The 25,320-nt window shown below is 39.8% G+C and overlaps 1 protein-coding gene across 1 annotated transcript in view; it reads left to right on the top strand.

The window, feature by feature from the left end:
• The window catches only part of STARD5 (StAR related lipid transfer domain containing 5), a 37,883-nt gene extending 15,641 nt beyond the window's left edge, over window positions 1–22,242 (top strand). The window contains exons 2-6 of the mRNA XM_063445662.1: window positions 4,543–4,592; window positions 4,797–4,929; window positions 7,074–7,191; window positions 8,341–8,434; window positions 21,802–22,242. Coding sequence (XP_063301732.1) covers window positions 4,543–4,592; window positions 4,797–4,929; window positions 7,074–7,191; window positions 8,341–8,434; window positions 21,802–21,949 — 543 coding nt within the window. The 3' untranslated portion in view covers window positions 21,950–22,242. The remainder of the gene's footprint in view (window positions 1–4,542; window positions 4,593–4,796; window positions 4,930–7,073; window positions 7,192–8,340; window positions 8,435–21,801) is intronic.
• Window positions 22,243–25,320: the final 3,078 nt, after the last annotated feature.

The following is a 25,320-nucleotide window of genomic DNA, read 5'->3' as shown; positions in this document are numbered from 1 at the left end:
CGGGACTGAAAGGAAGTGCGCACTCAGCTTGTGCACACTTCCTTTCAGTCCCGCCGGAAACCGGAACATGAAATTCAAGTTCCACTACCGCGGTGCGCCCTGTGCTGCCGGCCAACGCTGCAAGACAGGTAAGTAAAGCTTCATATTCGCTCCATAAGACGCACAGACATTTCCCCTCACTTTTGAGGGGAAAAAAAGTGCGTCTTATGGAGCGAAAAATACGGGTATATTGATATCAAAATACATGTAGAACGAATAAATATATATATTTATATACATAAGTATATACATATATATCACTATATATATATATATATATATATACCTATATATAAATTAAAAAAAAAAATTATATACATATATATACACATATATATATATATACACACATATATAATAATTCTACGTATATATGTATGTAATAATTTTACATAATTAGGTCATTTCAGGGAATTAAATTTTCTAGCACTATATTTAACCCTGTAACTTTCCAAGACACCATAAAAACTGTACATGGGGGGTACTGTTTTACTCGGAAGACTTCGCTGAACACAAATATTAGTGTTTCAAAACAGTAAAATATATTACAACGACGATATCGTCAGTGACAGTGACATTTTTTGCATTTTTCACACACAAATGGCACTTTCACTGACGATATAATTGTTGTGATATGTTTTACTGTTTTGAAACACTAATATTTGTGTTCAGCAAAGTCTCCTGAGTATAACAGTACCTCTCATGTACAGGTTTTATGGTGTTTTCAAAAGTTACAGAGTCAAATATAAGGTTTGCGTTTCAGTTTTTTCACATTAAAATTCACCAGGTTGCCTTTGAGACCGTATAGTAGCCCAGGAATGAAAATTATCCCCATGATGGCATACCATTTGCAATAGTAGACAACCCAGGGTATTGCAAATAGGGTATGTTCAGTTGCAAATAGGGTATGTTCAGTTTTTTTTAGTAGCCACTTAGTCACAAACACTGGCCAAAATACCTTGGGTTGTCTACTTTTGCAAATGGTATGCCATCATGGGGGTAATTCTTATTCCTGGGCTACCATATGGTCTCAAAGGCAACATAACCAATCTAGCGAATTTCAATGTGAAAAAAATGAAATATGTAACACGCTATATTTGACCCTGTAACTTCCCAAAACACCATAAAACCTGTACATAGGGGATACTGTTTTACACGTGAGACATCGCTGAATACAAATATGTGTATTGTATTGCAGTAAAAGCAAACAGTATTTTGACATTCACAGTTAAAATGTCACGTAGAACTAAAACAATTTAAAACATTCTTATTTTCTCCCAATTTTTTATATTTTTTTCATATTAAATTATGTTCCATACCTAAATATTTGATGTTAAACGAAAGCCCTGTTTCCCCTGAATAAAATGATATATAATAAGTGTTGGTGCATTTAATATGAAAGAGGTGAATTACGGTTGGACAGACATATAGCGCAAAGTCCAGTTTTTGTTTACGTTTTTTTTGGATCACAACTTGTACATTTGGCTGCGGTCTTAAGGGGTTAAGAACAAGTGTTACTTCAAAAATATTTTTAATATAATAATCCTTTCACCAAATAAAGCCACATGCATGCACCTTTTGTCTGACACTATCTGAATCCGTTAGTTACAGGTTTTAATTCACTTAAAGGACCACTATAGACACCCAGACCACTTCAGCTCACTGAAGTGGTCTGGGTGCCAGGTACCTCTGGTTTTAACCCTTCAGATGTAAGCATAGCAGTTTCAAAGAAGTGGTTAATCCACTAGAAGCCGCTTCCGCAATTCTCACTGTGAAAATCACACTGAGATGACACTTACGTCCATTGGAAAGCATTGAGTAATGCTTTCCTATGGGCGGTTTGAATGGTCGCGCGGCTCTTGCCACAGATGCGCATTTGGAGCTGACGTCGACAGGGGGAGGAGAGGTCACCAGCGCCGAGGGAGCCTGGATTAAGGTAATACAGGTAATTGGCTGAAGGGGTTTTAACCCCTTTAACCCAGAGGCAGGGGGGAACCTAATAACCCTATAGTGCCAGGAAAACGAGTTTGTTTTCCTGGCACTATAGTGCTCTTTTAAATGAGAATTCAAAGAGAATTGGAAATTTAAGGTAAAAAAAGCCAAACTGGAAGAATTCTCTAAGTTAGCTAAGCTCTCAGTTTTGCTATTTTGGCTTTAAATTTGAAATCCAATTAAAATTGGCTTTTAATTCTTTCTTTAGTGAATAGTCCTGCTAGTCTATATGGTCTTCCCTGCTCAAACTCCTTGTACATTGCAGTGACATAATCAGCCATTGCTCTGTGCAGTATTCTAAGCAAGGGAAACTCTAAAAATCATACAGAGCAAATCCTAATAGTTATTTCCCTACACATATTTTTACTGACCTCACTAAAGCTGATTTTTGTCAAAATAATGTCACTGTACTGTGCAGCGAATGAAGCAAGGGAGACCATAGAGACTAAATGTCAGATTCAAACACTGTCTACCCAACGGTGCATGTATATGGCTCCAGGATCCTGTTATATACTTTAAAGGAACCATAGGTGCTATAACAACTTCATCTTATTGAATTGTTATAGTGCCTTTATTCCTGCACCTGCCCTACCCCCCCTAACCCTTTATTTCACTGAATACAAAAGGCCATAGACACATTTATTTGGCAGAAAAAATGCCCAAGACTTTCTCGAAGCTTATGATACACCCCCAAAACTAGGGGAGGATTAGGTTTACCACACTTTTACCACTATTACTTAGCGGCGCAGTTGACCCAAATCATCCACTGGCACTCCCCTCCAGATTGGAGACAATGGGTAGAAATATAATCTTTGCTAACAGGGGCAGATATCCCCCAATTTTACAACAGGCTACCTAAACATAGAGATTTCTTACAAACCACCTGTCCAGCCATCCTCAACTCCCTCCAAATATGGGACCAAACAGCACTAAAGTACGCCTTAGGGGGTTCCCTCTCACCAATGACCCCTGTACTCAGGAACAGACAATTCCCACCGGGAATGTGAGCAAAATACTCTAAAGGACTTGAACATACAGGACTACAACAATTTATCCATCTCTATGTTGACAATAACATAGTCACATACAAACACCTACACACCTTAGCCCCGTTAACGACATACAGGTTAGGGACTTTGCTCACACCAAAGAGGTCCGCGCAGCCACGAAAACACCAATGACCTTCTTGGAAAAAAGTTTTGTTTCAAAGAAACCTCCCAAACAAAGTAATCACCAGCATCTCTGCTCAAAATTGTGGGAGAGGTTATCAGTTATACTGATTTATGGAAAGCCGACATGGGAGAGGAGTTAGAGGGACTGATTGGCAAGACGTTTGGGAAGCATGCGCCAAATCCTCCATATGTGTTGCATCACAGGAGCAATCCTATAAAACACTATTCAGATGGTACATGACCTGTGTTAAACAGTGCCACATGAAACTAAGTCCTACAGACTCAAGCTGGCGCTTATGCGGACTAAGGGTTAGCTATATCCACATGTTGTGGCAATGCTCTAGGGTGATGGGATTCTGGCAGGAGGTGGTTGACTTGAGTTCAAGTATCCTCCAAAGGCAACTAAACCTAGAACCATGGGCCTGCCTGTTGTCCAAACCAACTGATGGTCTCCACAGACACAAGCAGAAACTGCTCAACATGATCTATCTAGAAGCACGTAGAGCGCTAACACAAAAGTGGGCAAACCCCGACCTACTCTCACTCGCTTTAGTTGTCACCAAAGGGATAATCACCTTATGGATAGGCTAACCACACTGGTCAGAAACACCACCACCGCTTTCCAAAAGGTATGGGACCTGTAGGAGCAATATGACGCATAGTCCCCCTCAGAGGGATGGGACAGTTCTTGGTGGCCTCAGATCCAGAGGCTGGGGGCAGACCCGCTCTTACCAGTGTCGTGGGGAGAATCACAGTCTCTCTCATATTTCTCATTTTTATACTGTTGGGATGCTTCCCTAGCTCTGAGCCACCGCCCTGGCCGGTAGACTCTGGGGGGTGCCTGGGGGTGGGGAATAGGGAGGAACCCGCAGCCGGTGGGTGAGTGGCACAGCTCGCCGCCGCCTGTTGCGGGGGCAACGCCAAAGCATGATAAGGCTGCCAACTCACACCACTCAACAACATAGCGGCGGGGCGGCGCTATTATGTTATGTTACTTTATAAGGTTACTCTGCATTTTATTTTGATTTTCTGTTGTTATGAAAATTTTAAAAACCATGACGGATTATGACCAGGCCAATAACCACTATACATACATGTCATATTCCTTTCTGTATCACTGAAATAATGTTATATGAAACATGTTTGATTTTTGCACAAGTCTTTATGCTGCAGATCAATTTTCTGTCATGGCGAAAATAAAGAATAAAAAAAAAATCTATTTCCTTTCAATACTTGATGAAAACATTATTATATTAAAATATATTTTGAGGTGACAGTTGTGCTTGTTTACGTTCTTGTTGTTATGTGTCATTAAAGAAAGCTTGGTTTTGTTAAACAGGGAGGAGTTACTGTGCACTGGAGGCCGTCGTCTGAATTTACCGGAAACCTGTAAGTATTGTTTTTACAACCTGAAAAAGTAATTCTCACTGATATTTATGTTGTTTATTTAACTAAATATATATATTTTTAGTTCATTATCATTTGGTTCTGAGTTAGTAACTTTAGCACGGTAGGTAGTGTGTAGTACTAGTGGCTCCACTACTCTTTTAATGCCTAATTTTGATAGAAAGTTGAACTGTGTTTTTATTCTAGATACAAGGGCGAAGCTATTATTCCTGCAAAACCAGAACACCTTTGGGAATGTTTGAAGCCAGAGCCTGGCGGATTGAGAGTTAAATGGGATCATAACGTAGAGGAATTCCAGCTTATAGAAAAGATTACAGACGTGAGTGAAGACGAGAATAAGCCATCATAATATGCTAATGCTGGTGTTATACTGATATTATACCTGCTACATACAGAATAGCATGCTTCCACCATTTTGTTTTTGTTTGACTACCGCTTTCAGCATCTCACAGCGATGATGGCTAACATTCACACTTCATTAAACCTCGCTGAGCATCTGATTGGTAGATCAAAGACATATTTTTTTCACAGTCACCTATATGAATTTAAAACTACAATTCTACTGTTAACCAGCTTTGCTCAGAGTGGTGGGGTTTTCAGTCCAGCAATAGCTTTGGACCACATACATCTAACTGTGCTACGTCATGATGACAAAAGCACCTGTTTTTGAAAATGTATCTTTAAGCAGTAATGTACAAAGCGGTTGGCTCAGTCCTCCACAGGTGACCATCAGAATGGGGGTGCACACAGCAGCTCTGTCTCACCTATTACTTTTAGTAGCGTGGCAAAGAAGATTTCACTATTTTCTATCCGTGTTTAGCAGGGAGGGAGCTGCATCACCAACACAGGTAGCGGGTGCAGAGTGATATGCCGCCAGCACCAACTGCCTGGTAACTGTAGCTTGCCAGGGAGGGAGGGAGCAGCAAGGAGTCCCTGCTTCCCCAACCACTAAACAGCAGGGACTGTAACTCCATCCAAGCTCCCATACTGAGTGTGATTAAAGTCAGGAGGCAGATTTGATGCCTTTGTGCCTGAATCTGTGTGTAACTGCATGCCTATGTCTGTGTGTGTGACTCTGTGTCTCTGTCTGTGTGTGTCTCTGACATTGTGTGTGACTGTATGTGACTGTACTCAGGTGACTATATGTGATATAGTCTATTTGTGTGACTGTGTACATCTGACTATTTGACTGTGTATGTAATGGTGACTGTGATGATGTGTGACTGTGGGCGTGTGACTGTATGTAACATTGTATATGTGTGACTATGTGTCTAGGTATATGTATGTGTAAGTGATTGTGTGCATAATTCTGTAATTACGTATGTCTTGATTGTGTGAGATTTGTGTGTGTTTGTGACTGTGCATGTACATGTTTGTATGTGAGTGCATGTGTGATTGCACATCTATGTATGTATGTATGTATGTATGTGGGTGGTTAACACCCACAAAAAAAGTGTAGGAAGGTTCAGAAACATATAAGATGTAAGGGAGCTTAAGAGATACACCATAAGTAACATAAAAGGGTGAGAGGGGTTGAGGCACACAATCTTGAAAGGAAGGATTAGGGGATACACACAAGTATAGTCAGGAGATATACACAAATGGATGAGTTGGCATGGAGTGACACACAAAAGTGTAAAATGCAAGGTGAGGGGTGCCAACATAAATATTGACCCTGTGTGCCAAGTGACCACGGTGCACTTTTCCTTTAAAAAAAAAAAGGCAACAACTCTAAAATGTGTTGGGATGACATTCTCTTGTCACTAGAAAAAATCCTGACAACTGTCTTTCAAAATGTAATCCAAAATTGTCAATTTGTTAAAGCTAGATATCATTGGCCTATATTTTGTAGAGCAGTTATCGGCCCACTGGTTGGCAGCCAACATCTCTATGAGATAATAGTTACAATGTCCAGCTAGCCAGTAGACTTTTTATATCTTATCCTGGGAAATAGGATACATAGGTGTGTAAGCCATATCTATCCTAAACCCTATGTATGTGTGTGTACTTTACCGACCCGAACTTTATAGATATGTGCTGTGCGGAAAGGAAAAGTAATCTCAATACAAATGGCAAACAAGGAACATCTGCTAACTCACTCAATTTCCTCTACCTGTTCTGGTAACACCAAAGTAAATTCCAGCCAATCACAATGCTCCATCTGTTTCCCTTAACTGTAACACAAATTGCATTTGGATTTGGGACTTGTTTGACCATTACTTATTTAATTACAATCCCAGAGCATTGGTAATCTATAACACTAATAAAACATCTTAAACAATATAAGTATTTCCATTAGATGCACTGATGATGAACTATTTGAGTCAGCAATTTCTTCTGCTTGTAGTAGATAAAAATGGGCATTGTGTTGAAAACCATTTATTTTTTACGTTTTTTGCATGCATATTTTCGTCTGTTTAAAAAAGTATATATACACTGTAACTCCTGATTTATCTTTTTAAGGATATATCTGTTTGCCGAACTGTAACACCGTCGGCTGCGATGGGTATTATTGCTCCAAGAGATTTCGTAGATGTAGTGCTAATTAAACGTTATGAAGACGGGAGTATTACATCGAATGGTGAGGGCACTCCCAAAACATCTTATTATTATAATGATTGATTATTCTGCCCTACAACTGCTTTCAAAATGCATGTGGATAAAATACAACCTCAGTTGAAGGTTCAAATTTAATGTCAAAATAGACAAAGTGGAAAAATCTTTTAAGTCAACTATGCTTTAAGTTTGGCTACTCTGGTATTAAATTTGAAATTCACTTTAAATTCACATTGAGTTCTCACTTTTGTAAATAACCATGTGCAGTATTTCTGGTTTTGTATTACTGCAGCCTTCCCAGCCATGTGTGTTATATCTGTAGCAGTGGAGCTAAGGAATACCCCTTGTGTTTGTGAAATTATCTTCACCTTATTACTATAGCGAGGCATTGTTCATGAGATTCAGTAAGCCCAGCTAGACTTTTCATCCTGTATCCTTTGAAGTCATGATAACCCTTCTCTTGACCATTTAATGGCATGTTATGGAACATGTGTGCTACATGGTTCCAAATCTGATATGGATTCAACAAGTCAATCAGTCAACACTATCACTAACTTCATGACAAATGGAATATTTATATGCAGGTTATACTATCACTATACCCAGGATAAGGAGCTGAACATGTTTTACCGTAGTGTTACTAAATTGACTGCATATCAAATATTTAGTCCAGCCTGCCCAGGATCAGTAAGCAGCCAACATTATTCATCCCTTTTCCTGAAACTGATATGCTGTGTTACTTAGTCTGTCTAGCCCCTCTTCCATCATATCAATAAGAGGAGTTACATTAAAGGCAAATGTCTCAACTAAAAAGAATGCCCCCATATGTTGGCCAGGCTGGAGCACCTTGTGTCTTCTGGTTTACTATGATGTCTCCAGGACCCAAAGTAGCATTTTTTTTCCATAATGAAGGGTTAACCATTATGTACATGTAATATATTTATATATTTATGTAACATATAAGTCAAAAGCTCTGTCACTTAAAACACAATATGTAGGGCATCAAGTTAAAAAAAGAGCACTTATCTCTTAACAAACTCATAACAAAAGGGACAGTTTTACTGTGGTCCTAGGAAAGCTTATTAGTTTTTGTTTGATTTTGTTTGTTTGTTGTTGTTTCTTTTCTTTATTATATAAGATAAAGAGATCTTACAATATATTTCTGTTGTTTTAGCAACAAATGTGACACACCAAGACTGTCCTCCCCAGCGAAGCTTTGTCAGAGGATTTAACCATGCATGTGGCTGTTTCTGTGTGCCAGTTCCTGGGTAAGAAAGACGGGATTGTGTTTACTGATGAACAGCAGTAAACATTCATTACTTTTCCACCACATCCATTCTTCATACATCTGTTTGATTTATTTGGTGGGATAACATTTGTGTCCCTGTACATATTGATTTGTATTTTTAATGATTAATCAGTCACTTTTAGCCAGTACAATGTTAAGAACAGGGTTTATTATTATTATTATTATTATTGGTATTTATATAGCGCCAACTAATTCCGCAGCACTTTACAATATTATGAAAAGGGGGGACATTTACAATAAATGAGACAATTACACAGTGACACAGGAACAATAGGAAGACGAGGGCCCTGCTCAAACTAGCTTACAGATATGACAACTCCTTCTGCCAGCACATATAACTGTAGCCCTCCCAGGAAAACTAGACATGCACAATCCTCTACTATAATATGATGCATAATTTACTACCCTGTATATATTGAAGAAGATTGGCCAATCTACCGGAAACAGAGCAGCTTCTTGTCGGAGTTCACAATCTGCCCTCCGGAAGGCCTCCCTGCGCCCATTCTTTACCCGGGAGATGCTCTCACTGCACCCATTCTTCATCTTGCAGATGCCTTCCCTGCACCAACTCTGTATCCTGCTAATGCCCTCCCAGCAACCATCCTGGACCCTGCTGATGCTCTCCCTGCTCCCATTCTATACCCTGCAGATGCCCTCCCAGCACCCATTCTGTGCCCTGCAGATGCCCTCCCAGCACCCATTCTGTGCCCTGCAGATGCCCTCCCAGCACCCACTCTGTACCCTGCAGATGCCCTCCCTGCACCCATTCTGTACCCTGCAGATGCCCACTCTGTACCCTGCAGATTGTTCCTGCAAGGCATGGGTAGTAAACATGCAGAGTGAGATTCACTGTATCATGCTGGAGCTGTTTAAGGTCACAAGTCCATGAAATGAGGGAGCACTGTGTGGATCAAAAAATAAATTGATATAACAATATTAAATAAATTGAGAAGAGATATCCCACCTCTTTCCAGTTCCTTTGTCACACCTAACAGCACTACAGACAGTTACCTTTAGTAACAACTATAAGTGGGTTAATACGTTACTTGTATTTGGCCTCATTATTTTCCCTCATTACACACTAATAGATTATACTGGGTCCCCCATCCCCAGCCAGGCAGGCTCCCCAAATCTAGCAAAGCACACTCCCTCATCCCCAGCCAGACCGGCTACTCAAAATCCAGCAAATCAGGGTTCCCAATCTAAGGCATGATGCTCCATCCTCAGCCAGAAATCCCCCCCTCCTCAGCCAGAACTCAAAAATTGCAGCTCAAGGACAGTAGAGGTATATTTGCAAAAAGAGAAAAAACGAACCACACTCCAATCACGTGAAGATCCGGGTGCTAAACTGGACCAAGGGCCAGGACAGCCCCATGGAGTAGATATCAGTAGTAGAAAGAGGATCCAAGCACTCCAAGTATCTTCAAATGTTTTTATTGGGACAAGTGAGACACCGCAACTTTTCAATCCTGAAAGGGTTTTTGTCATATTTGGTGGGATAACATTTGTGTCCCTGTACATATTAATTTTTTTTTTATTTTTTTTTGTATTCTTTTTTTTTCGTGCAGAGATTAGTTTGCAAGCTCTTTTTGGCATGTCAACATAGGTACACAAAACAAGATAAATGACAAGTATGTAGTAGAACATGTTGATAGAACTGCACCTTTTGTGGGAATTAAACTTATCATGCTTAAAGGGACACTATAGTCACCTGAACAACTTTAGCTTAATGAAGCAGTTTTGGTGTATAGAACATGCCCCTGCAGCCTCACCGCTCAACCCTCTGCTATTTAGGAGTTAAAGCCCTTTGTTTATGAACCCTAGTCACACCTTCCTGCATGTGACTTGCACAGCCTTCCATAAACACTTCCTGTAAAGAGAGCCCTATTTAGGCTTTCTTTATTGCAAGTTCTGTTTAATTAAGATTTTCTTATCCCCTGCTATGTTAATAGCTTGCTAGACTCTGCACGAGCCTCCTGTATGTGATTAAAGTTCAATTTAGAGATTGAGATACAATTATTTAAGGTAAATTACATCTGTTTAAGAGTGAAACCATTTTTTTATTTTCATGCAGGCTCTGTCAATCATAGCCAGGGGAGGTGTGGCTAGGGCTGCATAAACAGAAACAAAGTGATTTAACTCCTAAATGACAGTGAATTGAGCAGTGAAATTGCAGGGGAATGATCTATACACTAAAACTGCTTTATTTAGCTAAAGTAATTTAGGTGACTATAGTGTTCCTTTAACTATAACCTTTAAATTTGAGACACATGGTAAGATGTGACTGAACTTATCAGGGAAATCATATCATGAATTGATTTTTATTTTTAATGATTAATCAGTCAACATTACCCAGTACAATATTTTGTATCAAAAAGTGCAGCTCAAGGACAGTATAGGTTTATTTTTCAGGAGTACAAATCTCCTCACCCACTCAATTATTCTCTGAAGGAGTCCAGACAGTCTCTTCCTTTTGTATAGTATTGGTAAACTAGACTGTAAGTATGGCAAAGAAAATCTATTGTTAAAAAAATAACCCCATGTTTTTTAATGCAGTATCTACAATAATATATTAATAAAATGATGCGCAAACATAAAATACAAATATATCCACCTTCAAACTTCTGTAGCTTTACAGCAGAGCAAAGAAAGTTTGTCAACAGCAACAGAGAGATTCCACCTTTACCCAGTAATGTATTTTGGAATTGTGCTGCCCTACGCACAACTAAATTTGGGCACCCCCCTAATCTAAATTTGCCCCAACATGTTGTGTCAGGGCCACTTTTTTGACTGACAGACACACGCCTCATTGATACATGCACTGACATACACTCAATGACAAATACAGTCATTAGTACACACATACAGTCATTGGCACACACACTGTTTAACCAACACACACTTTCACTGATCGACACACACTGACACACTCACTCACTGACAGACGCACACTCTTAGATACACATACACTGACAGACACACACTGACACACACTCGCAGACACACACATCCTCACTGACTTGATACACTCTGACAGACACACACATTCACTCACTCACTCACAGACACACACTAATAGCTACATGCACTCACTCACAGACACTCTGACAGACACACACATTCACACACTGACACACTCACTCACTGACAGACGCACACTCTTAGATACACATACACTGACAGACACACACTGACACATACTCACTGACAGACACACACTCACAATGACAGACACACACACTTACTGACAGACACACACACTCACAATGACAGACACACACACACACATTCACTGACAAACACACACTCACTGACAGGCACACACGTACACACACACACAAATTTTTTCATACACTCACCACATATTAATATTTTTTAATTTAAATCCACCCAGCCTCCATACCTTTGAGAGAGCTGCTGGGATGCCTGGGCGGGCTCTTTGTTGGCTGGGCTGGGGCTGCTGGCTCTGATGTTGCTGCTGGAGTGGCTGGCTCTGCTGGTGCTCAATGGAGGCGGCGAGGAAACTGAGCTCTTCTTGCTCAACTCCCTCGCGCACCGCCTACTGATGCCAGTTCCGGCATGAAGTCATATTTCGGCTCCCGGCATCACAGAAGGGCGCATGAGGGAGCAAGAAGAGCAGAGGACAGCTCTCCTCGCTGCCCGGCTAGAATATTACTAGTTTAACACCTCGGCAGAGTTCTACGGTGGCCAGCCGGCCAGCTCTTGGGCCCCCTAAGACACGAGGCAAACAAGGCATTAGACATTGTTTTCAAACACTGTCTGACCCAAGGTGTATGTATATGGCTGAAGGATCCTTTCATATACTAAAAGTAAGGATATGTTTTTTCTCTTTTTTTTTTATTTTTACATATACTTCATTTAATAAAATCTATTTCCTTTCACAATTTGATGAAGGGTTTATTATATTAAAATTTGAGGTGACAATTGTCCTTTAACCAAAACTTGAGAAAAAACTGTTGCAGTCACACATGCCTCAGGGTCCATTTACTGCATATATTACATAGTTACATAGTTACATAGTTAGATAGCTGAAAAGAGACTTGCGTCCATCAAGTTCAGCCTTCCTCACACCTGTTATTTGCTGTTGATCCAAAAGGAAAAAAAAACAAAAAACCCCAGTTTGAAGCACAATTTTGCAACAAGCTAGGACAAAAAATGCAAACACCTCTTTCCCCTATAAGGGGCCTGTCACTTCCTCCCAGCATCCTGCAGGGAGGCAGTGCTGGAGTGAGAGGAGCACAATAAGCTCGAGACCCCTCACTCCCATCAGCAGCAGGACTCCAAGCCACCCTCCTGGCACATAACGTAAGCTAACTGGAGGGTGGCTTGATATATTGAAAATAAGTCACTTGTATGTGTGTAAGTATGAGTGTGTGTGTGTGTGAGTATGCGTGTGTGTGTGTGTATGTGAGTATGAGTGTGTGTGTGTGTTTATGTGTATGAGTGTGTATGAGTATGTGTGTGAGTGAGTATGAGTGTGTGTGTGTCAGGGTGTTTGTGAGTGTGTGTGTGTATATATATATCAGTGTGCTTCTGTGTCTGCACACACATCTGTGTATGTGCGTCTGTGTGTCAGGGCGTGTGTTTTTATGTCAGTGTGTGTATCGGTGTCATGGTGTGGGCATGTATCAATGTTTGTGTGTGTCAGGGTGCATGTGTGTATATGTTGGTGTGTATCTATGTGCCTGTTTCTATGTGTGTATCTATATGTGTCGGTGTTTATATGAATTTGTGTGTATGTGTCAGTGTATTTACATGCATCTGTGTGTTAATGTGCATGAATATCTGTGTAAGTATGTATGTATGTAGTAGTGTATGTGCATACATCCAAGCAGTCAAACACCAGCACAACATACAAGCACACTCCTGCAATCTAACTCAGATATTACATACACACACCCCTGCATTCAAACTAAAAAAAAATATACAAACACACCCCTTCACTCAAAAAAAAAATACATAACACAAATGTATATTCGCATTTAAAATTGAACATTACATTCAGACACACCTCTGCAATCAAACGCAAACATTACATACAAACACACCCTTGTATTAAAACACAATAAATGTATACAAGCACCCCTTCAAACACCAACACTGTACATTACACTATAGCGCCAGTAAATGCTGCAGTGCTGTACAGGAATGCAACTTAGAAATTTTGACTCGGGGTGCCTTGGAAAAATACTGAAACGTTAAGGGCACCTTGAACCTAAAAAGTTTGGGAACTACTGAGTTAAAGGCTAAAACCTCAGACAATGACTATGAGTATGGGAAAGGGAAATCATTTTTACTAACACCCTCTATCCCACAGCCCCAGGGGATGAGGGAAGCTGTAAAGAATCAGTTGTATGTACCCATTACATACCATATGACATTCTTGCACATGAGATTAAGGTAGTGGTGGGCATTTGCAGTTATAGGTTTGTGTTTATTAATTATGGCAAGTTACAAATGCAGAGTAAACCATTCTAGATTTTAGATCTGATTCTAGATCTGAATTTTAAAGAGCTAATGGAAAGTTATCATTCTTGCAGTTTCTCATGTTAGCCATTTTTTTTTTTATTATTATTATTCCTAGTTAACCGATTTGACTACATTTTGCTATTTAATTATGAATTTGTGGTGACACTGCTTAAAGAATAAACCCCAAATAGACTCCTGGTACAGCAAAAAGCAATGTGTAAAGAGGCGCTACCTGGAAGTGGAACAGGAGGCGCTACCTGGAAGTGTTTTCCATTCTTTAAATACAATGTCACACTTTTAAAGCGCTACGGAATCTGTTGGCGCTATATAAATGGCAATAATAATAGTAAAAGTAATAATAATAATAATAGTTCACCAACAGTTTTACATTCGTGACGACCACACAATGAAACAAGTGTTACTCGGAAACCCTAACGCAGTCTGACTTGACCTTGTCATTGTATAAGTACAAGGCCAGTTTGTAGACATGGAATGTTTGTTGATTTTTCCTTTCATATTAACATCAATAGTAAGAAACATATAACCTTTGCCAATTCAGCTCCGACCCAGGGATAAAACGTAATCAGTGTGCAGCCGCCTGGCATATCTAAGAGAGAGAGAAAGTGTCTGTGCTTTAACATGGTCTCTTCTATGTGTCTAGACTGTGTTTAACTGTATACAGGGCCAGATTGGGAATAAAAAGCAGCCCTGGAAAAAAAATTCTATACTAGCCCCATAATGCATCGCGGCAGCATAGTGAAACTAAAAACTATCACTCAAACGTGAAAGAAAGCACTCATAGGGCTTAAAAATAAACTTGCTTATTTTGAAGTAACAAGAGTGTGCTCTTCACTTTGGCTGACAACTGGATGATCTCAGTCAACGCCAATTTAATTCCCATAGGAAAGCATTGGGAGGCTATTGCGCATGTGTGGCAAAACGCGGCGCTTCATCGCACCAATCAGCATCTCCTCATAGAGGAAGCGTTTAGCTTCTCCATGCAGAGCGTGGAGATACTCAACATAGGTGCTGCACACTGGACTAGGAAGCAGCTCTAGTGGCCGTCTGAGTGACTGTCACTAGAGATGTTCTTAGGCAGCAATGTAAACACTGCCTTTTCTATGAAAAGGTAGCATTTACAGTGCTCAGCATACAGGGACAGGCTATTGACACCAGAACCACTTCATTAAACTGTAGAAGTTCTGACAACTATAGTGTCCCTTTAATATGAAAGTCTTTCTCTCACCGGTCAACTCTAAATTGCAGGGAGAGCAGGAGACACAAATAAAGATACATTTTGTTTGTGTCTTTCTCCCCCGAGCCCCTTTCATGTGTCTCATAGCCCCAGCCCCTTTGTCTCTTTCTCAACTTACCCAGCCCTTCTGTTAGTCTCTTTCCCAGGCCACAGGACTTCTGTGTGTCTCTTTCCCCACAGATCCTCTGTGTGTCTCATTCTCTCCTTCCCCAGCCACTATGTGTGTCTCCTGTTCCCCTTTCCCAGCCCCTCTGTCTCTCTCTCCCCAGACCCCTCTGTGACTTTTTTTTCTCCCCAGCCTCTCCGTGTGTCTTTTTACTCCCCTGCCCCTCCATGTGTCTAATTTCACCCCCTCCAGTCTTACATGTGTATCATTACCCCCATCCCTTCATGTTTCTCAATCCATTCCCCACAGCCCTCCATGTGTCTCACTACCCCCAAGACCTCCTTATTATCTCCCTCATTCCCTTCATATGTCCTTAAAGCCCCTCCCAGCCCTCCATGCATTCCTATACCCCCCTACCAGCCCTTAATGTGTCCCTATACCTCCCTCCCAGTCCTTTATGTGCCCCTATACCCCACTCTCAGCCCTTCATGTGTCCCTATACCCCCTCCCAGCCCTTTATGTGTCCCTATATCCCCCCCTAAACTCCCATGTGTGTCATTAGTCATCCCCCCCAGCCTCCATGTGTCCCATTAGTTCCCCCCCAGCCCCATGTGTCCCATTGTTCCCCCCCAGCCCTCATGTGTCCCATTAGTCCCCCCCCCCCCAGCTCTCCCTGTACCTTGCTGTAGCGTGGCCGAGCAGGCAGACCGCAGTGGAGGAGCTCCTGCTCACTGTACCCTGTCTGACAGGAGCAGTTTTGTGCTCTGTGTGAACACTTCCTGTCAGACCGGGTAGGGGAACAGAAACTCCTCTACCCACGGTCTGCCTGCTCGGCCACGCTACATTCTGTTACCGGCAGGAGGGGAGCGTGTCTCCAGTTACTAATTGTACTGTGCGGCCCGCGGGCTGGTGCGCACTAGGTGGCCGCGCAGCGCCCCCAAAGTGTGCCGGCCCACCGGGAAATTTCCCAGAATGACTGTATAGGTTTGGATTTTATCCATAGGCACACAGCCTCACTTGAATATAACTGCATACAGACCCGGAAACACAACCTCTCTCATATAACTGCATACAGACACACAGCACATTATATGACTGCATAGAGACATATTGCTGCATACTGACACACAACTGGCACACAGAGACACAACCACTCATATAACTGTATATAGATATATAAAATCACTCATTTAGAGAGGAACTGTCACCTTCTCCAGTTCTTGCACAACCTAATAGATAACTAAAAGCTAGCTATCTTTGTTTAATTAATCATAGCCTTTTTATTTTTATTTGCATGCTTTGTCAGGAAAAGCATGTAGATTAGTAACCTCATATAATGCCATAGACTACTATGGCATTGTGTACTGCACTGATGGACAAAAAAATGACAAGCATGCATGCCAATGTACGACATTTCTCTATAAGATGCCAAGCCCACATGCACAAAGTCAAGGCATCATGGGATTTCAAAGTTGTCGCAATGTGGAAGTGCAGTGGAGGTAAGTTTTTAACCTATCTGTTATTCACAGCATTAAATACGGCAATAGCATTTACTGGAGTGTACCAACAGGGAACTGTCACTTCTCTGGAAATACCAAGCTGAAATTCTATTTTTTTTAATTGCAATTTTCTTTCTTCCTGACAAGTATTCTGTAAATGTCCACCCACAATGCATTGTTTTTGGGGCGCTATATTGTAAGAGATCAGTAACAAGTGCATACTCGTAGTTTATTATTTTATATTGACAGCTCACACACAAAGATACACGTTGAAAAATTCAGCAAAATATTATTTCAAAGTGAAGCCCATGGAAGAAAAATCAGTAGAAAAGCAGAACACCGAATGTCACCTGCACAAATGTAAAAGCCATTTTATTAAAGGGAAACTATAGTGCTAGGAAAACTAAGTTGTTTTCCTAGCACTATAACTCCATATAGTGCCCTCTCCCTCGCACCACCTCTCCCCCGTGGTGCTGATGTTAAAAACCCCTTTATCACTTACCTGATTCAAGCTCTGATGTCCCTCTGCGCTGGTACAGGCTCTGCCGTCAGCCTGCGGGAGTGTTCTAATGAGCATGTGCGCGAGCACGCGAGCATTGTATAATGATTTCCTATGGGGTTTTGGGTGACGTCCAGCATCAGTTAAGGATGTCCAGCTTCACTTAGGCAACCAAAAGTTGCTTCACCACCTGGAAATCTGCAATATTTACCATTGCTGGGTTAAGAGGCCTGGGACACAGCACACAGACCACTTCAATGAGCTGAAGTCGTCTGGGTGTCTATAATATCTCTTTAATAATACATTTAAATTGTATTTTTTTTCTAAAAGGGAAAAACAAGTGACACTAAGTGACTAACCTGATGCGCCTATATTTCATACATCCCAAGTGTCCCCATTTAGAAAGGACAGTGTCTATTTTGGGCTCAAATACCTCTGTCCCTCTTATTCTCTGTGTTTGAGTGTATAACAGAGCTCCAGAGCAACAATATTGGCAATAATGTTTTAGATATTTTTGGAAACTAGTCTGTGTAAATAAGAAACACAGGACTGGCCCTGTACTCAACAGGGCAAAACCATCCAGTGCTGTATGGGGCCAGTCGGAATGCAAAATCTAAAAAGATAGTTCACAATGTCCATATTTTGCAGATAAGACTCTGATTATAGGCTGCATATGGTCTGGATTCCAGCTGGACCAAACACTGACAGACATCAGAAATTCTGGATACTTCAAATCTGGGCCCACATTTTACAAATGCAAACTGTTTGACTACTGGCAGTGCTAACAGCCAGTTGGCAAATATTTAAATAACCCTTGCTGGCATGAGGGTTACACATGTGGCTGCTGCCCTTCGCTTGCTAGCCAGCCACCACATTTGAAAAGGAAAAAATAAAAAAATAAACTACATTAAAACATCCTACGGGGTAAACAATACTTCATATTAGTATAAGGGAGGCTGTAGGCCTTCCTTATACCCTCACTTTCCATTCCATGTTAATGGGCATATCTTCTAAGCAATAAAGGGACACTATAGTCACCTGAACAACTTTAGCTTAATGAAGCAGTTTTGGTGTATAGAACATGCCCCTGCAGCCTCACTGCTCAATCCTCTGCCATTTAGGAGTTAAATCCCTTTGTTTATGAACCCTAGTCACACCTCCCTGCATGTGACTTGCACAGCCTTCCATGAACACTTCCTGTAAAGAGAGCCCTATTTGGGCTCTCTTTATTGCAAGTTCTGTTTAATTTTGATTTTCTTATCACCTGCTATGTTAATAGCTTGCTAGACCCTGCAAGAGCCTCCTGTATGTGATTAAAGTTAAATTTAAAGATTGAGATACAATTATTTAAGGTAAATTACATCTGTTTGAAAGTGAAACCAGTTTTTTTTTTCCCATGCAGGCTCTGTCAATCATAGCCAGGGTAGGTGTGGCTAGGGCTGCATAAACAGAAAAAAGTGATTTAACTCCTAAATGACAGTGAATTGAGCAGTGAAATTGCAGGGGAATGATCTATACACTAAAACTGCTTTATTTAGCTAAAGTAATTTTGGTGACTAAAGTGTTCCTTTAAAAACTAGCGACCTAGTATCCTCCTCATCCCCCAGAGAATGGGGGCTCTAAATATAATACAAGTAGGGAACCTCGTACCCCCACAGCCACCATCCATGGGCAGCTGGTGGGGCTGCTAATAAAATAAACAAGGCGGGGGGATATAAATATCCCCCCACTACCCTTTCAGAGTGCTCTAATGAAAATTAAAAATCTGGCAAAGCCTTCATAAAGGCTTTAAAGCTGATTCTGCACGGAACCCTACCTGGAAAAAGATGTATCTATTTTTTACTATGCTGGGTTTTCAATTTTTGTTGTTGTTGGGTATCTTGCAAATAGCTGGCTAGTTGCTATCTTGTTAATACTGGCACTGCTGAGAGTTTTGTAACTATTTGCCTGCTGGCTTCCCTTCGGCCACTTGGCAAATGATCATAAGATTGGATAATGCAAGTAAACGTTAATTTGCAAACATGCATCCTACTGGATATGAGTATTCCAGATCCAATACTTTGTATAGGGTTCGAAAGGGAAGAGTGCTGATTTCCATCCGGACGCCCAATGTATCCGGCCAGTTCATATTTGGCCAAGTTGGCTTTAGTAAATAGAATTTAGTATTAGAATTGCCATACCGGTTGGAATTGATTAGGGAATTACAATTAATTCTTGTTCTAAATTAAATTAAATGTCAGGTTTTAGTAAGTTACAGACAGTTTCTCAGAACAGTCTTGCCCCTGTTCACACCCTCACTCATACCTCTAAAATTAAAGTGTCATACATAGATCATTTGAAATTTTAATCGGATGTGTGCGTATTTGCTGTACGAAAGTATATCATATTTTCTACAAAGAATTTGTAGCTATTTCTTGGCACATTCTGGTCTTTCAGCAATCCATTCATGGTCTTAACACCATGCCTCAAACCGTCACATGCTTAGTCAGTGATTATAACTGATGAGGGAATGGCTTTTACTTGCATGCTGTTTTCTTAGTCGTTTAATGGAAACGATCAATAAAATGTAAAGATTTTTTTTTAGCCTATTAATATATGGAGGTATAATGCCATATCAGAGTATTTTAAAATAATAAAATATATGGATTGTGTGTCACTTCTTATTTATTGCCTGCAAATTCATTGCCTATCACCACAATTTGATTTAGAGAGAACTATTGCAGTAATTATAATTATACACACAGGGCACATTTTGTTATTTATTATTACAAGGGCCTTGCTGTGCATCTATATATGTACAGATGCAAAGCAATTTACGAAGCAGTGCTCAGCCAGAAAATACAATTTGTAACTATCTCTACTAATGCGGCTCAGAGCATTTCTACCTTCAGTTGGTTAAGTAATTCACTAAGCCATATATTTTTATATCAAGGTTTTATGAGAAATATATCTGGTTCTGCTCAAGAACGACACTGTGACTCATATTATGCTCAGGAAAATGTGCCAATCAAATTCACAGCAAAATGTTTATTCAGAATTAGGCTAAGAGGTACAACTTCGAAGATGCTTTACATTTTAGGTTTTTGGAGCCTGGTTTTGGGGGTAATCCAATGGTGTTTCCCAACATTTTGTATTACAATTGTTCTTTTTTTCCTAAATACTGAAGGCGATTAATGTTTGAGTTTCCACAAAAGTGCTGTCCACTCATCACGATTTCTGGAAGTTAGATATCAACTCTTAAAAATGTAAAGAAAGTGGGAGCTGCAAAGCAAATATTGGCATACTGTGCTCTCTATATGTTGCCTTAATATTATTCATTTCTGGTAAGAGGCCCAACAGTTTCTAAATTTGACGCAAACATTGTTATTCACTAAAGCATGAGTAGGCAATACTCAGCACTCCAGATATTGTGAACTACGTCTCCCAAAATGCTCTTACAACCTGAATGCTGGAAGAGCATAAGGGAAAATGTTATTCAAAATACCTGTAATGCTAAAGGTTGCCTACCCCTGCATTAAAAAAGTGCATTTTCTGGAATTCACACCCAAACTGAAGACATTCCTGAATTTTTCCATAAAGGTTTCCAGGACTAAAATTGCAAAAAATGATCCTGCTTGTATCTTAAAGCAGCACTTTACACACATAAAGCACCTGAAGCTAAAGATTTTAACAGAAATATAAATATAAATTTTTTTAAATGACCTAGTTACTGCCTGTCAGATAATCGGTCCTGTAATTTCCTGGTTTGCTTAGCTCAGTGGAGCTAAACTCAAGAGAAATATAGAATGTGACGGCAGATAAGAACCATTCGGCCCATCTAGTCTGCCCAATTTTCTAAATACTTTCATAAGCTTCTTGGGATTGAAACCCCTGTTGGTTTGTGCTGGAGACCCCATGTAGGGGTCTGTGCATGTAAAACCATGTGTGACACTATAAACAGAGTTCCGTCAGTGTTGTACCTCACTGTGTTAACCTCTACCACTTCAGCTGGAAGGCTTTTCCATGCATCCACTAAAGTAATACTTCCTGAAGAGTCAGTAATTGCTCAGAACACTTGCCTTGCAAAGACTTCTCATTGAACTGCATTGGGAAGTCTGTGATTGGGATGGAATGGAGAGATTGGGAAGGAGGCAGACAGCGGATCTGCAACTTTTGCAAGCTGTTTTTTTTTTATAATTCCAATAAAAAGATAATTAAATACATAAATGTTTTCATAGGCGGTATCTCTACTAAATAGTAATTTATTTATTTGTATTTAGGCAGTGGAGCATAATGTAAGTAATGCAAATCTAGTATACAGGTACGTTAGTTATTTGGATCTGTAAACATGTCATCGTTTTTTTAATTATACTTATCTAAATTCCGAAACAAGTCAAAAACCATTGATTGCTGAAAGGGACATTAATTACTGACTGCTGTGCATATTTAATATCAATACATTATTATAATTAATTTACCTTTATGTTATTGTTTGCAGAGAGCCAGAAAAAACCCAACTGCTGAGCTTCTTTCAGACAGATCTTAGTGGATATCTTCCGAAATCTGTGGTAGAATCATTTTTCCCATACAGCATGACTAATTTCTACAGCAACCTTACAAAAGCTGTCAAGGAGCTCAAAGTATGATGCCAAAACATTCAGCAGCAACCTGTACAAGAAGTTTGTGTGCGATGGAGCTAGTAATGCAGTATATGACACACATATTTATAATTTAATTTTGAAGAGAGAGAGTTCTTTTACCTTTTAGGTTCGTATATACATTGATTTCTTGTGCCAGAAAGCGTTTGATTATTTTTACTCTTTTACTTTACTCTTTTACTTTGCTCCTTAGTGTTCACACCCATATTTTTATATCTCGATTTTAGTTGTAATTATATGCTCTACCAGCAATAGCCATATAACCCATTATGTAGCATATGTGGCAGACTGAGCCTTGAGCCCCTGCTCTGTATGTGAGGGGACCATTCTTGAGCTGGCAGGGAGATCAAAAGATCTCCCCTGTGCTCACTTACTACATCGATGGAGCTCTGTGTTCTGCACAAGTATCAGGTTCAGAGGACCTTAAGAGCTCCCTCCCCTCCTACTGAGTCTTCAAGACAGCACCAAGACCTGCACCCGGTAGAGGTGCATACCACAATGCTCCAGCCCCACTGCACCAACAGGGACCCTGCGAAGAATAGCATCCACTGGAATACCATAACAACCCCTGCTGTCAAAAGGTTAGCATGTGGGAGGCTAAAGAAAAACTTCCCCTTCCTTGACACACTCAGATACTATGCATACACAACACTTGGCCACACTTAGACTCTCCTCCACACACACATACAATACTCAGACTTGTCAATACACAAAATTCATCCACCAGATACAACACTCAACCAGCACACACATACAGCTCTCAGCCACGCACAAAACTCAGTCTCACGCACACCTACAACACTCAGCCACGGCACACAACATTCACAAAACAGAGACCAGGGCTCTGGGAGGAGGTTCCTAAATCTGGTATCCATAATGGGGCCCTAGGCAACCTTAATCTATCTCTGCCACCAGCTATAAAGAGATATAGACTTGAAATGGGCATACCTTTGGCTTCCAAACCATTTTCTTCTACTGCCATTTTATGGGCCACTGCTAGTCCAGCACTGATCTAGAGCCTCTCGTGACAAGGTCTATGCCATTCTTATCAAAAGCCCAAGCCAATGATCTGATAAAGTGATTGACCTTCCTGAAAAGACAACTTAAATTATTTTGTTCTATAACGTGATGATTACTAGACGTATGCAAAAACCTGTTTGTTCGAATCATATTCATTTTAATCCACACAATAATTATTTTCTGGATTTACCTGTGAAGTCTTATTCAATGACTAAGACTCCACAGATATATCATCTGGGTGGGGATTAAAAGGAAATTAATCGGATGGACTGTTCGAGATACATTTTTGCACAAGTCTAGTGATGATTACTTAGTGTGCTCCTTAAACTTAATTCAATACATTTACTTGCTCACATTGAGGCAGCCCTTAATCTTAAATCTGGATACGTTCTATGGATGTTTTATGGATACGTTGTATAGTTCACCAAGCAGAACTGTAAACTGCAGATGGACAGTTCTGTCTTTCAATTCAGCATATACATAATTTGATAATATTCATATCATATTTATGAATTTCTAAATATAGTATGCACATATTTATATCACTTTATTGGGTAAATGCATTTTCATTTGTATCTTGTACTTGAGTTTTTGTTTATTAGGCTAATATGTTATTGTAGTATCATGTAATAGCAGTAACGACTTAAGCATGATTAAGTGAGCAACTCCCAAAAGTTTGTTTTTCCAGAATTATGTGAGTCCAAAGAAACACTTACCACAATGTAATGTAGCAATATTTAGCAGTAGCTTTTTTTCCTGAATTAATAGTGTTTTGAGCAGTGATACATTTTCTTTCAGATACCTCTAAGTCCTTAAGAGATTATCCAATTGGTGCTGTTCCCATGTCATTTCTCTCAGTTAAATATATAATGACCTAGCCTTTGTCTTCTGTTCTGTACACCCTTTTTGTTAAGACACGTTCCTGCACTGTTAATTTCTGTTGATGCATTCTGTGTGAAATAGACTCTGTGAGTCAAAAGCCTGCACATTATAATAAATTAAAATATATATAACTACTGGTTATAGAAGATCTCTTGTTATCCTGTGTTACCTTTACTTACCTAACATATCCAAGGGGTTCAATTTAACCTCTTCGCTGGAAGCCTCACTCTGTCCTTTCATCATCTCTTCCTAAAATCTCACTGTGCCATCTAACTTACCCAAGGTAAGTCCAATGAAAAAAAAGGTTAACAGAATGAATGAATTAGATTGTTTTGTGAATCCGAGACATTAAAACACATTCTGAACCCAAACATAAGCATATTGATATATTGCTCATTGATTGCAGCAGAAAACTTTGTAGAATGCAAAGAACGAGACATCTTTTAACAGAAAAGTTAGACTTTATTAGCAATTTTAAAAATGACGTATTTACAAATATTGCTTACATACGCAGTTTGCATATTTACAAAAATGGCAATCGTAACAGCATAGGCTTAGGATCATTTTTAGTTCTAAATCCAGTTTTGCGTATTTTCAACATGTTTAGCAGCTGCAGGTCCCCTTGCATGTCTCATTTGAAAGATAGAGCTAAGTTGTCTTGAATTCTTGCACTTTAATGAAGGCTATTAAGTGTAACATACCATATATTCTATTTTTTTCTTGCTATTGCAAAATTGACTTTTGTGGTAAAAGGTAAGATGTTTAGTCTCAGTTTTGCCAAAGGAAATTAAGTTTTACCACCACCAGCAAAATGATGCTACATTCAAGGTGCCTGTAGTTGCTGTGCAGAATATATGGGGATTCAACTCAATTTTAACCTTTTAAATACCAGTGCAGTGTGCAGCAAATTTAACTTAAAATTCAACTTTTGTTTTACACAGCACGGCTCTGTAACTATACTGCCTAACATACAAGCCCGAGTAATGACTAAAATCAACCTATTCTATATAAACAGATTGCGATTATTGAATAAAGCGTGAAAGAACTGCACTTCTAATAGTCCTTCATTAAAAATAAAAACTACCAAGAATGATAAATTTAGATTACCCAATCCTGCATCAGTGCTTCAGTGGATATGAACAAAACCTCTTAAACCCATTAGTGGCAGTAAGGATTGGTTAGGGGACAATTGGCTCAAATGGTACCTAAACAAATAAACAACATAGTGACATGTGCTTTTCTGATAATGATAAAAAACACACATCAGCTCTTCTCTTTTTAATTTTTTTAAACGTGTTTTTTTTGTTTGTTTGTTTTTTGTTTAACTGTTATAAGATTCAGAAGAATGTATACTTTTCAAGAGACAAGTTAGATGTGTGTCACTATGCCAGTAGCATAAAATGTTCCAAGGCAATTAGGGTAAATGCATTATTAGATAAACAACATTCAAATGATCT

Source organism: Pelobates fuscus, chromosome 3, assembly GCF_036172605.1.
Source record: "Pelobates fuscus isolate aPelFus1 chromosome 3, aPelFus1.pri, whole genome shotgun sequence".
Taxonomy (NCBI): domain Eukaryota; kingdom Metazoa; phylum Chordata; class Amphibia; order Anura; family Pelobatidae; genus Pelobates; species Pelobates fuscus.
The sequence above is the reverse complement of the archived record's forward strand: the minus strand, read 5'-3'. Positions and strand labels throughout refer to the sequence as shown.